The sequence below is a fragment of the Panthera leo genome, chromosome A3 (genome assembly GCF_018350215.1).
Source record: "Panthera leo isolate Ple1 chromosome A3, P.leo_Ple1_pat1.1, whole genome shotgun sequence".
NCBI lineage: Eukaryota > Metazoa > Chordata > Mammalia > Carnivora > Felidae > Panthera > Panthera leo.
In genome coordinates, this window is record NC_056681.1 from 120,637,012 (window position 1) to 120,654,862 (window position 17,851).

Consider the following 17,851-nt stretch of genomic DNA (forward strand, 5'->3'; position numbering starts at 1 on the left):
ATACCAGTTGTAGCAGTTTTTTGGTGGAGTCTTTTGGGTTTTCCATGTAGAGTATCACGTCATCTGTGAAGAGTGAAAGTTTGACTTCTTCTTTGCCAATTTGTATGCCTTTCATTTCTTTTTAAGTGTCTGATAGCTGAGGTTAGGGTGTTCCTGACCTTAAGGGGAAGCTCTCAGTTTGTCCCCATTGAGGATGATATTAACTGTGGGCCTTTCATATATGTCTGCTAGGTATTATTATAATAATACTTCTTTTTACAGCTATTGTTAGAGTTCTTTGCATTGTTAAGCTTTTCACTATTTCATATGAATTAGCTGCCACCTATTTTCCCAGGCCATGCTCTTCACTCTCCTTTTTTTTAAAAGTTTTTTTTTTTTAATGTTTATTTTTATTTTTGAGAGAGAGAGAGAACGGGGGAGGGGCAAAGAGAGAGGGAGACAGGATTTGAGACAGGCTTTGGGCTGAGCTGAAGTCAGTCAGAGTCTTTTTTTTTTTTTTCCTTTTTAAAAAAAAAATTTTTTTTTTAACGTTTATTTATTTTTCAGACAGAGAGAGACACAGCATGAACGGAGGAGGGGCAGAGAGAAAGGGAAACACAGAATCGGAAGCAGGCTCCAGGCTCTGAGCCATCAGCCCAGAGCCCAGCGCGGGGCTCAAACCCGCGGACCTCGAGATCGTGACCTGAGCTGAAGTCGGACGCTTAACCGACTGAGCCACCCAGGTGCCCCGAGTCAGAGTCTTAACCAGTTGAGCCACCCAGGCGCCCCATCTTCACTCTGCTTTTGCACATGCAATTACCTCTGCCTAGGATGTTTTTCTCCCACATTCTTTCATGTAACAGATGTTTCCATGTGTAAGGCATAAGCTAATTGAACACAAGCTGAAATGCACATATCTAGTTGATTCATGGGAACAAACATATTTGCATGTGACCTTCTCTTGTTGCTTAAAGAGAAATTTGTGCGTAGGCACCTGGGGGCCCAGGAGATCCAAGAGTTTGTTTTCAGCCCTGCCCTTTAGACTGTCTGGGCCCAAAGAGAAGAGAGGAAAAAGGGTTGCAAAGAAAAGCTGTACTTTCTCAACTCCTTTTCCTTTTGCTTCCAAACTTATATGTATCTTTCACCCTTATGTATCTTTCTTGTCCTATATTCCCAGAGCCAGAACTGTGTGCCCCATGTTCTTGCTTTATACTGTAGAGCTGTCTACTTTCTCTGGACTCCAGCTTCCATTATTAGGTAACCTCCTTTCCTCCTCCTTTTGGAAATTAAATCTCTCCCTCTTCCTCTAAAAATAGTTTTATTTTCCCATCTAAAAGGAGAGCCTTATAACCTTGCCTCTTTTCTAAAGCCTGTTATCTCTCCTCCCACCCTTTTTTCCTCTGTCCTTCTTGAGTCACCTACACTTCACCTGCCAATTACTGCCTGGTTTACTTCAGTTTGACTTTTACAGCCAGTTTCTTGCACTGGAACTACTCTCAAGCAGATTGCCAAAACTGATGGCTTAGTCTTGACTTCCGTGTCCTTTGACAATTATGACCATTATCTTGAAACACTTTCTTTATATCCTGATTTCTCCTTTTTTTTTTTTTTTTTTTTTTTTTTAACCTCTTATCTGATTGTTCTCCTGTTTCCTGTACATGCTTTTTGTGGATAATGTCATTCACTGACGTGTACAACCCTTCTCAGTCCGTGAGAACTACCAAATCTGGATCTGCAGCCTGGACAGAATCCTTACTGTCTCTTAGATGTTCCCACCTGTGTGTCTTTATAGGTATGTGTCACATTAGGTAAGTTAAAAATTGAACATTTTGTTGCCCCCCCCCCCCCCCCCCCAATCTTATATCCAGATTTCTACTTTCTTAGAGCTTCTGTCTTGGTTAATATTACCACTCTCCTGTCACCCAAGATAGAAACTGATCTTGATGTTCTTCTTTCATCATTATTTAGCTGATCAGAAAATGCTATCCGTTCTACCTCAGAAATCCCTCTTCTCTATTGTCCACATTCAAATTCACACCATCTGAATTATGTCCGTCACTTCATAACTGGTATCCCTTTCTCAAGATACTCTTGTCCGGTTCAGTTGCCGTATTTTCAGAATTCTCTTCCTTTGCCCTTAAAAGATGAGGTTCTTCTCTTGTTTCTTATATATGCTTTCCCTGGATAAAGTCACTCACTGACAGTAAGACACCTATTCCTGGTCCTTGGTCACTACCAAATCTGGGCCTCTAGCTGGAACATATACTGTGTTTTAAATACTTGCTCTCTATGACTTGCACAGTGAAATTCAAAATCATTAGCATGACATACTTTGTTCCTTAAATTGTGTGATCTTGGCAAGTTGCTTAATCTATTTGGCTTCTCTTTGTTTCTAAAATGAGGGGGATGGAATTCAGTATGCTTTTAACTCTTTTTTTAAAAAGAAAAATCATCAGATAAAATATTATAGAGAAGCCTCAGTATGTAAAACACAGAAACAGAGCTACTTTCATTGAACTTGATATCCTCTTCCAGCGTCCTTCCCTCTTCCTTATCCTACCTCTGTTGTATCTCTTTTTGAAATTTCTAGAACTAGGAGGAGCAAGATTTAAAACTACTGTTTTTTGTTTTTTTTTTTTTAATGTTTATTTTTGAGAGAGGGAGATACAGAGTGCATGCGGGGAAGGGGCAGAGAGAGAGGGAGACACAGAACGGAAGCAGGCTCCAGAATCTGAGCTGTCAGCACAGAACCTGATGTGGGACTCAAACTCACAGACGTGAGCTTATGACCTGAGCCAAAGTCAGATGCTTAACCGACTTGAGACACCCAGGTGCCCCATATCTACTGGGTTTCTTAAGGTCCCTTTTAACACTTAAGATTAAGTGAGTTCTTTGAAATTACATGGCTCTCACATCACACTGTCTTTGAATAGGAAAGGCTTTACTGTGATACCCCCTGTGTACTTTCCTTTTAACCAGTCCTTCTGTTAGATTCAGGTACTTTTCCTTTCTATCAGTGCCTGTCCACACACCTATACAGTGTCTTTCACTCTGAACATGCATGGGACCCACTTAATTTTCACTAACCTCACGTTAGGTCATTCTTACACAAATATTACCTCCTTTGTGATATGTGCCCTAGTTTAATTTACCTCTCAAGGAGTGTTAGCTCTGTCCTCTGGGTTCCCATAACATTTTCAAATCCTTATTATTATAGTGACTATTCATGTTTGATAAATATATAAATGGATGAATGAAAGAAGGTATGGATAGATAGGGAACAGCTGTAGAGAATATATGTACTCTGTAAATTTCATCTTACTGTAGAAACTATAAAGAAGTAGGTAATTTTGTTTCAGTCATTCTCTCATGGGACTGACCTTGATCTCCTTAGGAATCAGATGAGGAAGGAACATTTTCTCCTAACTAATCAGTAAGTTTGGAGAGTTGGCTCTATGTACATAGCACGTGAAGTGGAGGGGGCACTGGCGAAAGTTTTGTAAGATATGCCTTTGCGAACTTGATTATCTTGCTTTTGAATAGCAGGCCTTCAATCAAATTTACTTAAGCTAACCAGCAGGATTCAAAGTAGAATTGAAAAATCCAGGCCTTCCTTCCTATCCCAATATAAAATTGGAATTCAATAGGCAATAAAACTTACTCTCTAAAAACATACTTAAAAGAAAAAACAAATTATGAAAGGGATATTGCAAGGAACAATTTGCTCTAAAAGCCACAGCTCTGAGGCCTGCAGGGTGTCAAGGAAGTCATTTGTGTAGCCAGTTTCTTTTCTGTGTATTCAGTTCCACAGTGCCTCTCTCCGTGCTTCCCTTGCTTTGTTTTTGTTTATCTTACCCATACTACTCATTTACCCAATTCATTTGTTCAGCAAATATTTACTGAGCATTTTCTCTGGGAGATCTGTTTTAGCACTAGACCTAAATAAAAAATGGCCTCTGCCCAGAACAAGTGAAACACGTGAAATTGAAATACAGTATGATAAATGAGTTTACTGTGGCATGCACTAGATTGTGGACAACCTAGGAGACCATGACTGACTGAGCGCGCACACGTCTCTCAGAGAAGAGGTGACCTTTGAGTTGGGAGTTGAAGAATGAGAAGGAGGTGTGGTGAACGTGACAGAGAGAGCAGCTCTTTACAGAGAAATCGAGGAGTGAAAAAAGCATCCTGATTCCCCCTCCCCTCCAAAGGTGATGTTCTTAGAACATGTGAGTCAAGGGGTCATGTCAAGAGATGAATGTGGTAAAATAGATTGAGGTGAGGTTCTGAATCATGTTTCATACCATGTTTCTTACTAACAAATTTGGGCTTGAACTTGCAATTGTGACATAATTTTATCAGGAGAAGGGCATTAGTAGGTATTGTGGAAGAAAAAAAACTAGTAGCTTTCCAGAAGGGTCTCAAGGCAGGAAGACCATTTTAGGATGTTCATGCCCTAGTTCCCACAATCTCCCAGTGATGTACCTGGGAGTCTCTAGATTATGAAGTGTCCCCAGTGATATAGTCAGGTGAGTTGGGAAACTCCTATGTCCTGAGCATTGGACAGAAGAGATGTGGTTTCTAGAACCCGTTTTGCTGCTTACTAGCCCTGTGAGATTATACAAGTCTCTTAGTTTTCCTGTCCTGAAAATTGAAGGTTTTGGACTAATTACTGTGATTGTTTCCTTCTAAAGTTCTGTTCTTCTAAACAGACAAAAAAAATTCAGCTTTAATCAAGCTATTTTTAACTTAAAATGGCTGCAGTTTTCCCCTCTCTGGATTTTAAAGAAGGATTTCCTGCTCCTGTTGAAGCATTTCTACTTTTCTCTCCTTAGTATGAACATAGTTCCTGCATTTTCTACAAGGGGTATTTGCATTGTATTAATCCACTGCTTTCTTCTTTGCCTTGTGCCTATCATTTACCACATGTGTGTTTGTGGTATCTAAAAAGGTAACAGTGGCAGTCCTCTATTTATAATGTGCAAGAAAGTCTCCATATGAATATCCTAAAGCCATAGGTAATTAATAACAGTGTTTTAAATATATGATAACTGCAAACTGCCAAGATTGCCCATCATTACATGTTACCCCTTTTAAGGAATAGGGACAGGTGTTGGATGCTGACTCCAATCACACATGCCTGAAACTGGCAGCAGGCATGTAGCTGGGGAGATGCTGATAACTCCTTTCTTCCTCTGAGAGGGTTACACCAAGAGGACCAAGAATTAGCTGTCCCCTAATTTGTGTACATCATAGACCTATATGTGTGGACCTATGTGTTGGAAGACATCTCTGGTATGTTTGCCTTCTCCCCTACAAATGTGCCAACATTAAGTTGACCTGCTCCTTGCAGGAAGCTGTGACCCATTCATCATTAATTCTTATGCCCATTGGGGCACCCGGGTGGCTCAGTCAGTTAAGCATCCAGTCATAATCTCGAGGTTTGTGAGTTCGAGCCCTGTGTCGGGCTCTGTGCTGACAGCTCACAGCCTGGAGTCTGCTTCAAATTCTGTGTCTCCTTGGGGCGCCTGGATGGCTCAGTTGGTTGAGCGACCCACTTTGGCTCAGGTCATGATCTCACGGTTTGTGAGTTCGAGTCCCACATCGGGCTCTGTGCTGACCACTCAGAGCCTGGAGCCTGCTTTCTGATTCTGTGTCTCCCTCTCTCTCTGCCCCTCCCCCACTCATGCTCTTGTCTCTCTCTGCCTCAGAAATAAAACATTAAAAAAAAATTAAGAAAAAAAAATCTGTCTCCTTCTATCTCTGCCCCTCCCCCACTTGTGCTCTGTCTCTCTCAAAAATAAATACATGTAAAAAATTAAAAAAAAATGATTATGCCCATTTAAGAGAAGAGGAGGCAGATAACGCCCCTGGGAAGCCCCATCAGCTTTAGAATTAGGTTTGGGATTGCATGCTGGCTTCATCACTTAGTGAATTTAGGCAAGTAATTTAACCTTTCACTTTCCTCATCTGTGAAATGAATACAGTATCACCCGCCTTGCAGGGATATTGTGAAGATTATTAGTGTTATTAAAGGTGTCCAGCAGTATCTGGCACCTGGAAGCCGATTCTCCAATCTCCTCTGTTTCTCCTCTGAAGCTCCCGGAACATATTAGATTCTCAGTATTGAGCGTGACATATAAGTGAGTAATAGAAGTGTATTGCATTAATACTAGGCACTCATTAAATGGTAGCTATTATGATTACATAGAGTAAAACAATTGATATTTTTAACGTAAAATGTACCTGTTGAATTTTTCAAAATTCCAATTGTTATTTTTTTGCATAGGTACTATCCAGGTAGATTAGTAGAATTGTTAAGCAATTCAACGACAGGGCAGAAAGAATTGATACAAAGCCAACAGGTATGAAATAGCATGCTTTAAAAGCTTATTGGTTCCAACAAATTGTGCTACCATAGTCAGATGTTACCACAGTCAATCAAATGTCACATGCATACATACAAGTAAGAATATGATACCTGTATGCATGGCAGGCTAGATCTCGTGTACCAGGTAAAGAAGATTCTGGGGGCTGCTGGGTGGCTCAATCGGTTAAGTGTCTGACTTCGGCTCAGGTCATGATCTCACGGTTAGTGGGTTCGAGCCCCACATAGGGCTCTGTGCTGACAGCTCAGACCCTGAAGCCTGCTTCAAATTCTGTCTCCCTCTCTCTCTGCCCCTCCCCCACTCATGCTCTCTCTGTCTCTCAAAAATAAATGTTAAAAAAAAAAAAAAGATTCTGTAATACCAGTTCCTTCAGCTTGTTTGAAGGGATTTGCCCTCCCTGCCCTTTATATTATTTGATTCATTCTTTGGTTTTATTTCAGAATTATACCTGTGATTATTGAGCATCTGTTATGTGGCATTCTGATGTATTCATAGAATATGTAATGACTAGCCAGAAGTCCTAGATAGGTAATCTTTAAGTTTTAAACCTAGATCTAACTGATTAAGGCTTTGTGATCCTGGGATCCTCTTCTTTGTCTTTGTAAGTGCATGCTTTCTCTTCAAACTGTCTTTGGTAATTCACATGCTTTTATGCAGTTATACAGTGTGTTGCATGTAATGCTTTTGGAGGATTTTTCTCCTACATTTTAAAACTATCTCAGTCTCAGAGACCTAATAAATAGACTTACTGCATATTTGTAAGTAAGTAGTTTCTTTGCAGGCATGTAACTTATTTTGGTTTAACATTACTAATGATAATTTAAAATGGGGAAAGTAAAAGTGTTATTCTTTTTTGTAGAATTTCTATATTGAGGAAGTTTTCATCATAAATCGATTTATGAGACCTCCTCTCTGTTTACTTTTTTTTTAAACTAGTTCACCCAGTCTCACAGACAAATTCTGGGAGTCATCTCTTTGATTCCTTTTACTTCATAGTCCTTCATATATAAAGAGTCGCTGAATTCTACCTGTTTTAAACCCTTCATTGTTTTTCTAGTTCATCCTATCTCTTCTGTTCCATCTGTCACTATTTTATTTTTTAACTGTTTGTTTATTTTTGAGAGAGAAAGAGAGACAGTGCATGAGTGGGAGAGGGGCAGAAAGAGAGGAAGACACAGAATTCAAAGCAGGCTCCAGGCTCTGAGCTGTCAGCACAGAGCCTGATGCGGGGCTTGAACTCATGAACAGTGAGATCAACCTGAGCTGAAGTTGGCCACTTAACCGACTGAGCCACCCAGGTGCCCCATCTGCCTGTCACTATTTTAGATCAGGTGCCAGTTGTTGTTTTCATCTCTTACCTAACTGATCTCCCTGATGTAGTCTTGGTCTTTTCTTCACCATTGATTGTCTTAAGTGAAATCTGTGTCCCTCTCCTTAAAACCTTTTAAAACTCCTAGCGAGCTATGGGTTCAAATTCAGTGTTCTTACAATTTATAATTATAAATTATATAAAACAATTTAATTACAATATAAAACAATATAAACAATATAAAACAAATACAATATAAAACAAAATATAAAAACAATAATAATTAGTTACAATTATAACTAATTCTTACTCCTTAAGTGAGTTCTTGACTACTCCACCATGGTTTAGATACTACTTTTCTGTGCGGTAAACAACTCAAAAAGCTGAACTTTATATTACCTTTGGAGAAAGGAGTGAAGAAAAAACTAACTTGTACATAGGTAGAATTTCCTCCCTACCTAAGAAGAGTGTAGGTATAGGTGAAGTCTAAGTGTGGTAACAGGTTTAAAGCTCCATTGCAGTAAAGATTTTTTTTTTTTCATTCCAGTAAAGTTAACATAGTGATTCAGTGACTTTATACAAATTACTTAGTGCTCATCATGTTAAGTGTACTCTTAATCCCCTTTACCTAGTGCACACATTCACCCCCAGCCCCACCCCACGTCCACTCTGGTAACCACCTGTTCTCTATAAGAGTTGGGGGCACCTGGGTGGCTCAGACGGTTAAGCGTCCGACTTCGGCTCAGGTCATGATCTCAGGGTTTGTGAGTTCAAGCCCCACATTGGGCTCTGTGCTGACAGCTCAGAGCCTGGAGCCTGCTTCAGATTCTGTGTCTCCCTCTCTCTCTTACCCTCCCTTGCTCATGCTCTGTCTCTTTCTCAAAAATAAATAAAAACATTAAAAAAAATTTTTAAAAAAGAGTCTGTTTTTTGGTTTGTCTCTTTTTTTTCTTTGTTTCTTAAATTCTGCATATGAGTGAAATTATTTGTGTTTCTCTGACTTATTTCACTTAGCATTATACCCTCTGGATCCATCTATGTTGTTGCAAATGGCAAGATCATTCTTTTTTATGGCTAAGTAATTTTCTATTTTATATATATACCACATTTTCTTTATTCATTATCTGTAGATGGACAACTGGACTACTTCCATAATTTGGCTATTGTAAATAATGTAAATAATGTAAACATAGGGGTGCATATACCTTTTCAAATTAGTGTTTTCATGTTCTTTGGGTAAATACCCATTAATGGAAGTACTGGATCATATGATAATGCTATTTTTAATTTTTGAGGAACCTCCATACTGTCTTCCATAGTGGCTGTACCAGTTCACATTCCTACCAGTAGTGCAAGAGGGTTCCTTTTTCTCCACATCCTCAACAACACTTGTTTCTTGTGTTTTTCATTTTAGCTATTCTGACAGGTGTGAGGTGATATCTCATTGTGATTTTGATTTGCATTTCCCTGATGATTAGTGATATTGAGCATCTTTTCATGTGTCTTTTGACCGTCTATATGTCTTTCTTTGAAAAATGTCTGTTCATCTGCCCATTTTTAATTAGATCATTTGTTTTTTGGGTGTTGGGTTTTATATGTTCTTTATATATTTTGGATACTAACCCTTTATCAGATATGTCATTCCCAAATACCTTCTCCCATCCAGTAGCTTGTCTTTCAGTTTTATTGACAGTTTCCTTAGCTATGAAGAAGCTGCACTAAAGAAAGAACTAACATTCTAAAGAAAGAATGTACACTTTAAGAGGGAGGTTGGTAGCATACAGAAAAGGTGGGAGTCAGAAGAGTAAAGTTGGTAGTGCCATTTAAAGTATTATTGGAGATTGAACCATCCCTGTTGGGTAGTCCTTGCATGTTCTTGTGTAGATAAATGTGTCGGCCTGTTAGTGCCTGATAGCATTAAGCATTCTAATCACTGTCGACTCCCTTTGCTCACCACATAATGATCTGATCGACATTTAGTAGACATTATAGTTTGCTTTATAGGAAGAAAAACTACTGTTAGTTTCTTGGCTATTAAATTTCTCTTCGTAAATCAGTATGTTGGATTTATATACCAATCTTTTGTTAGTGTGACTTTTGGTGGTTATACTGATACAGTTCTATATCTCTTCAAGCACACTGAATTGACTAACATATAGTACCTTGTAGCAGTTCTTGGTAGCTGGTTAGCCAGCTTCTCCAGTGACACCTTGCCATGATGCGTAACTGTTTATGACTTCTTTGTTCCAATGGCTTGTGCAAACATTTTTCTTTGGGCTTCTAAAAATGTTAATATTTCAATGATTTGGGTAAATTGGAGAGCTACTGAATGGTCTTTTAATATAGTGATGTTTCCCTACAATGTTATAATCCATGGTTTTAATTACTAAGTACATTGTTGTAAATTTGCTATGTCTTCACTCGCCCTAACCAGTCCTACCCTCAAGATTTGTGGAATAAATTTTGAATTTTGAATTTATTCATAGTAAAATAATGAATTCAGGGTTCAAAATTATACTGCACTCTTCCTTCCTGGATGTTTGCAAAATAGCAGGCATTTATCAAACACTCACTGTATCTCAAGTGGTATACTGGATTATGTTTAATACTTAAAACAACTCTAATGTAAAGTATTTTTTATAGATAAGGAATCTGAGACTCAGAAAGGTTAATAACTCTCCCATGGTCACAGCTAGGAAAATAGCAGAGTTGGGATTTAAATCACAGCTGTTAATTCCCAAAGTTACTTCTTTCCCTAGTGCATTTAGTTATGTTTAGATAAACATATATGTTATAGTAATTCTAGATAATTTTTATAAACCTGTGGAACTCTGTGCTACATTTATTTTGGATATTTTTCTTGTTTGGGGATTGAAAAAAAAAGAGTATCTTGGTTTCCATGTCATTTTATATACTTAATTTATACAATTGATATCTCTGAAATAAAATCTTGCCTTGTTAGAACAACCTTCCTCTCTCCCAAGCTAATTTCTACAAAGTTGGCTCATGCCAACAGCTTCTTTATTCAGTATTTTCTATGACATATGTGACTGTTTTTCTTATAAGTGTTCCTATTTTAAAAGGCAGCACCATTACCCAACAAAGTCTCCTACCCTTCCCCAAATGTAAATCCTGCCTCTTCAGCAGCGGCAGCACTCTGCATTGTCTTCCATTGGAAGTGTGAGCTGAAGGGGACAGACATTCCCACTGCTAAGCTGGTGCACTAACGCTCCGATCTGCCCTTGTTGTATTATTAATGGCACAATGTTTTTATGTTGCAGATGGCTGAGAGCTAGCAAGGAAAATTCAGGACCATGATGGCTCAGTTTCCCACAACTATGAATGGTAAGCCGCTTCGTGCTTGTGGCAAGATAAAGAGGTTATGGGTTTTGGGGGTGTTTTTTTTGTAGAGGTTATAAAATACTCATTTTGATATTTTTCCTTAAGCTTATAAATGCAAAACTTAAAGTATTCTTACTGAAAATGTTTTGATAGTTTACTTCAGAACACTGCAGTAGTTCCTGTGACTCAGTATAAGCATGTCTGCAGTATCATCTGGTATGTGTGTTTGCCTTTGAGCAGTTAAGAATAACCTAAAGGTATTTCGTGTTTGTTGCATAAAATGGGAGGACAGAAAGCAGAGTGCTATAAGGTGAAGAATATTAAAGATGTTTTCTATAGCTTGGGATGATTGTATAATGAGTAAGCCAATAAAGATTCATTTAGTAATCTATGCATATAGTTAAGTTTTCTTTTTATTAAGGATTGTGTATGCCTACACACATAATTGTTTAATATGAAACATTTTTAAAGAAAATGTTTAAGTAATTTCAGTAACAGAAATCTTTTAAAGCTTCTTTTCTGATTCTAGTTTTAATTCTTTTCCCAAATACAAATTGACCCACCTTAGTATTAAGTTACTGTGTATGTCATATAGAATTAATTGAGAAAATGCATTATGTTTTTAAATTGCTAAAGAAATCTAAAATGCAAAGTTCTTAATTTTGTGGTAAATTTCATTAGCCAATTACAAATAAAAAATAATAGAGAGTCTAGTCAGTAATTCTTTAACGTTTAAATTGAAAGCAGTTATATTAAAGAACATTAGGGGAAAAAAAGAGGGAAGCATCATGAATAATTCTATCACTTGCAAAAAAGCAATTCTGTTTTAATGTTACCATCTAGTATTTGATCAATTACATTTTTAAAAAATTTTCAGTCATAAGGCCAAATTAAGCACATCATTAATACAAAAATACATGTTGTATATCTAAAATTTTAAGACTCAGGATTGACCTTGTGAGATTTAGGAAAGTTTTGGAAAAATGAATTATTTGTGTAAGAGGTAAAACTAAATTCTGTGTGGAAGAATTCAGTGTTGAGGAGCTTGAGATAAAGGTTTTGTTTTGTTTTTTTGCCTTTTCAGAATTCTTATTTAAAGATCAATGTGAGCATTGCTGGAAATGGTGTGGGATTATGAAGATTATTTGATGCCACAATTTTTAAAAATTAAATAATGGGGTTTTTTTTTCCATAATGAGTAGTAAACATAAGTTTAGAATCAGGGTAATAATTATGGTAGTAATGTGCTCTTCCCAAATTTGAGGATTTCTGTGCACCATACAAAGGAGTTTGTATTAAATACATAGTTTAGTTATAAACTTCAACCAAAGTGTTAAGAAGTATTATAAACCAAATGAACATGAAAGAAAGCAGTGTAGGCCCAGTCTTACTTCATTCTGTTTCTTCCATTCCCTTAACATTTATGTATCTATTTTGTAGCTCATTGCATTGTATATAAAAGAATGAATAATATCAGACAAAATGTTGGACAGTTACTTATAAGTGGTGTATAGGAATAAAGGTAGTAATTTTTTAAAACTTCTGAAGAATTGATAACAAATGTAGACTGTGATATCCTCCCACTTTGTTTATAATGTAGTTGAAGATTGAGGATAATCTTGTATGTATCTAAATGAAGTGCAATTCAGAGATTAAGATCTTATTGGAAGAGGTATCCACGTATGTAGCACAAAGCCTTCCAAAGCAGTGTTTGCTCTTCTAGCAAATCCTCAATTATAGATGATGATAAATCTTTTCGATGCCCAGTACTGTTGGAACTTGTCTATAAGTGCCCTAGACCAAGCCATGTTTCTAAACGCTTCTGACGTATTTCTCGTATTATGCCCTGTTTTATCATCCCAAGACTAACCACAGACTTTAGACTTACTTGGTCTCACAGAGCTGTGCTGCCTATATAGTAGCCATTAGCTACATGTGACTATTTCAACTTAAATTTAAATTAATAAAAATTAAATAAATTCAGTCCCTCAGTCACATAGCCACATTTCAAGTTCTCAAAGCCACATGTGGCCAGTGGCCATTGTGTTGGAAATGGTGTGGGATACAGATACAGAACATTTACGTCATCTTAGAAAGTTCTATTGAGCAGATATTCTTTTCTTAGTCTCTTTGATGCTTCACTTCCCATCTCCTCAACAGAGCAAAAAAGATCAGTGCGTCATATTTTTACCACTCGTGACTCTAATTCTGGTGTCTTCTGCACCAGCAGAATCATCCTTGCCAGAGTCTTCTTTAATCATGGTAGGTTTGCTTTCTGCTTTTCAAACATGTAATGAAATTGTAAATACAGAGAGCCTGATATTTGAGTCATCAGGTGATAAGCAAGAGGGTACTTCAGATTCATGTCACTGCCTGTTGACTGCAGTGTAACGTAGCTTGTTCCAGCCTTAAAATCATGGGGGTACTGAAGTTGGTTCTCTGAGTAAGAGGTTCTGAAGCCTGTGGCAGTGGCCATATCCAAAATATGGAAGAGGGGAGGGAACAGGAACAGCAAATGGCTTTAGGAAGAAAAAAATGCCATTTTATTTTTAGAGTTTCATTACCTTTTTAGAGTTTGAGAGTTTATTAGTCTTTTCATCTCTGTAATTAGGAAATTGTTAACATTGGGCCTACAGAATCATATATAGTACTGTCTGCATTTCTGACAGCCCAAGGATTTATTATTCAAGTCCCAGTTGAGGCTTTAGTTCTATCTAGACCAGTATTCTAGTTGTACTTTAGAGCTTGAAGTTTGTACTGGGTCAACATCTATCATTTGACGATTATTTTGAACTGGACCCAGAAATAGTCTTCATTTAATTTCATAGCATACGAGCAGGGTATAACATGTTTGAGTTGTGTACATTCAGAACTAAGTGTTAGAATACTGCTGACTACTCAGCTGTGTGACTTAACCTTGTGGAGTGTGTGTGTGTGTGTGTGTGTACATATGCATATACATGTGTGGTGTATCTATATATGTAAAACAGAGATGACACTATTTACTGCAGGGGATTTAGCATATAGTGGTTGTTCTATAAATGTGTATTTTTCCTTCTGCATAGACCATAAGAACATTTTTGACAGAGCCGGTAGGTGAGAAGATGAGAATAAGCAACAGAAATCTTTATGAAAATACCACATTCTCAATTTAGTGATGAGTGGGGGAAGTGGATAGAATTTTAATACATTTCTAAAGTGGTCAGACAGTGTAAAATGTTGTTAGCTTTTTAAGGAAATATTAAACATTAACCCCAAAACTTGGGTTTTTCTGACTTTCTATAAGGCTTACAAACAACTAAAGACTAATATTGGGAGATGTTTTACTGGAAGTTCAAAATAATAAACTGTTGGCTCTTTAAAAGATTCTGTTAGTATATATTCTAAGAAAGCCAGAATTGGATCAACTGTTTTAAAATTGTTTTTGAGGTATATATTTTTCCTACTTTTCTTATTGCTATTTAACTTTTCCTTTCTGTAAAACTTTTAGTGCATTAATATCTTTTGTTTTAATGTCATTTTTTTGAAGTGCTCACATTTAAAGATTAAATACTACCTGAAAATTATTCCTTGTTATAATGCTTTAGAACATTTTTAATCTGTAAGTGACATTAATCATAATATTTAATCATGATTGTTGTATGTGATTCTTTTGGCTAAGGGAGTCTCTGAGCTCCTTTAAGGAGTTCATTTCATTCATCCTTGTACCCCTGGTCCTTGGTCACAATGGTGCCCCCTAAGTGTTTTTTGACTGAATGTATACAAAGGTGTAAGGGTGGCTGGTTGGAGTAATGAAGAACTAAGCAAGAAATCAGATAGGTTGCATTGGCCACTGTCAAGATAGGTAGCCAAGGAAAGGTGAGGAGGTGGTGGGACATAAGAAAGCACTATCCTGATGCCACGGGGCCCTCTGCAGTCTTAGGAAGCAGTCTCCCTTGCCCAGGGGATGTGCCCTGCTGTGTGTTAGAGCAGCTCAGGCCTTCCTAACCAGACTCTCCAGACTTTAAATAGCCTTCAGTTTTCTGACTAAAAAGCCTCGCTCTCAGTATTTTCTGGCAAGGGTACCTTTACCAGAAAGGAAAGAGACTGAGAAAGATTTTAATGCTCTGACTTCTCCTTAATTATACTGTTCCCTGGGATTGGGTTGAGTAAGGAAACTAACTTATTGAGTAGCCTCCATGTAGCAAGCATATATTAGATGCTATATTTTTATTTTGTTTAATTTTTAAGTTGGGCGTATTGAGGTATAATTCACCCTTCTTAAGTATATAGTTTGATGAGTTTTAACAAATGTATACAGTCATGTAAATCGGGATATGGAACATTTCCGTCACCCAAAAGTTTCCCTCACCACCCTCCTTTGCCACTGGCAACCACTGGTCAGATTTCTGTCCCTGCAGTTTTGCTTTTTCCAGAATGTCATATAAATGAAATTCTTTCATTGCGGAGTAGAATTCCATTGTATAAATGTGTACCACAAGTTGTTTGTGCATTCATCTGCAGAACACCTCTGGGTTATTTCCAGATTTTGGTCTCTAAACCAAATGTCTAAAGCTGCTGTAATCATCAGAGGACAGATTTTTATTTGGAAAAAGTCTTCATTTCTCTTGGGTAAATACCTAGGAGTTTAATGCTGGGTTGCAATGGGAAATGCATATTTTAACTTCATAAGAAGTTATCAGACTCTTTTTTTTCTAAATCGTTTCCTTCCCCATCAGTTATGTGAAAGTTTGAGTTGCTCAGCATCCTTGTCAACAGTTTTTTTTTTTTTAATTTTAAGCATTCTATAGGCATGGAGTGGTATCTTACTGTAGTTTTTCTTCCTTTTTTTCTTTTTAAATTTTAGAGAGAAAGAGTGAAAGAATCTCAAGCAGACTCCACACCCAGGGCAGTATTACTGTAGTTTTCTTATGCATTTCCCTTATGATCAATGACATTGAACATCGTGTCACATGCTTTTTGCCATCTGTGTATCTTCAATATGTCTGTTCATATGTCTGTTCAAATCTTTTGCCCATTATTTGAGGCAGGGAGCAGGGATTGTCTTAATGAGTTGAATAGTGCTTTATATATGCTGGATACATGTTCTTTATTATGTTTTGCAAATATTTTCTTCCAGTCTGTAGCTTCTCTTTTTATTTTAACAGTGTCTTTAAGAAAGGAGAAGTCCAGCTTAACAAAAAGTTTAAATCATTTGGGTAGTTTTTGCCCTAAAAAGCCATTCCCTAATCCAAAGTCACAAAGATTTTCTTCTTTGCTTTCTTCAAGAAGTTTCATAGTTTGGCTCCTGTGTTTAATTCTATGATCCATTTAGAGTTAATTATTGTATATGGTGCAGGATTGAGGTGGTTTGGGTTTTTTCTTGTTGTTCCTGTGGATGTCTGGTTCTTTCAGAACATCTTTCAGAACATCCACATGTTTCAATGGAAGGGCTATCTTTTCCCCACCAAATTATTTTGATGTCTTTGTTGAAATCAAGTGACGATATATTTGTGGGTCTATTTCTTTTGAACTATCATGGCAGATAGTTTAAGATTCTTAATTAAGTCTGTGGATTCTAATCCTATCTTTTAACACTTAACAACTTTGATACTTTGGGCAAATTATTTAATTTTCCCATGCTTCTGTTTCCTCCTCTGGAAAACAGTGATAGTAGTAATAGTTACCTCATAGAATTCTTGTGAGACTTTTAGAAACAATACACATAAAGCTCTTAGAAAAATACCTAACATGTGGCAAGTTTTATTAAATGTTAGCTGTTGTTATTTTACCAATCTAATAGATGAAAAATTATATTTAGTGTTATTTTTAGAATAGACACATTACACATTACATATGGTTTTTACGACCACCCCATAAGCTTACATAATCTTCCTAATTTTTGGAGGCAGCAGCTAAGGTACAGGGAATGTGAGCCTCTTCTCCATAAATATTGGGAGACTGTGTAGCAGAGTTTGGGCTCTCTGAGTTCTAATCTCAGCTCTGCCACTTGTTAGTTAGTTGTGCGACCTTGAGCGACTAGCTTTGCCGTCAGGGCTTTTGCTTTCCTCACCTGTGTCATGGGGATGATAATAACAGTATCTCCTGTATAGGGTAGTGGTGAGAGTCCGTGAGTTTACTGCATTAAAAAGGCCCTGACACAGAGTCGGGGCTCAGTAAAAGCCAGCTGCTTCCCTCTGTCGTCTTTTGTTGTCATTATTTTTTTATTGTCATCATCATTTTTCCAAATTGTCACAGGAGGCATGACAGGGTAATTTGTTTACTTTATAATAAACCAGTAAACTAAGTAGGTTTTTACTATGTGTTTGGTATTTATTTAGAAAGTGTGTAGGTTTAACTATTTTAGGAACTTAGTTCTTCAGTATATCTGTTTCTTTATTTTTAACTTTAATCTTAAAACTTGTCTTTAAGAGAGGATGTTTATAGATTTTTTTTTAATCCATTCATTTAGGGCTAAGAAATATTTGTTAAATCAGATCCATCTAGTGTTTCAAATTAGAGTGGGCACCTACTTTTCAATGAAACGCATTCCCGGCAACAGCTTTGTAAGGCAGATTTTCATATAATAGACAGCCAGTGTGTATGAGTCGATACATTTAAACATTTGGATTCTTATTGTTGGGAGTTGAGTAAACTGAAAAGGTAGTCAGAAGTGAAGTATATGTGGTTATCAGCTATGTTCAATGTGTCGAAAGGATGGGAATGATATTTTATTCATCTTTTTATTTCCGGAATTTAGCTTGTTGCCCATTGCCAGTGAGTGGTATATAGTAATTGTTCCATAGATGTTAATTAGATGAATGAGTGAAAAGCCTCAGGGCTGTGCTATGTA

At 37.1% G+C, this 17,851-nt stretch overlaps 1 protein-coding gene across 13 annotated transcripts in view; it reads left to right on the plus strand.

Annotated features, from left to right (window-relative positions):
* The window catches only part of ITSN2 (intersectin 2), a 145,753-nt gene that overhangs the window by 24,235 nt on the left and 103,667 nt on the right, over window positions 1–17,851 (plus strand). For 8 of the 13 annotated variants that reach the window (XR_006200961.1, XR_006200962.1, XM_042933548.1 and 5 more), the window contains exons 2-3: window positions 10,959–11,022; window positions 13,180–13,281. Coding sequence is in view for 10 of the 13 variants with exons in the window: in XM_042933548.1 (XP_042789482.1) it covers window positions 10,992–11,022; window positions 13,180–13,281 (133 nt within the window). In the remaining 3 variants the exon portion in view is untranslated. Of the gene's footprint in view, window positions 1–1,598; window positions 1,772–10,958; window positions 11,023–13,179; window positions 13,282–17,851 lie in introns of those variants that run through there. The other 5 variants (XM_042933553.1, XM_042933552.1, XM_042933551.1 and 2 more) reach the window with 3 other exon arrangements.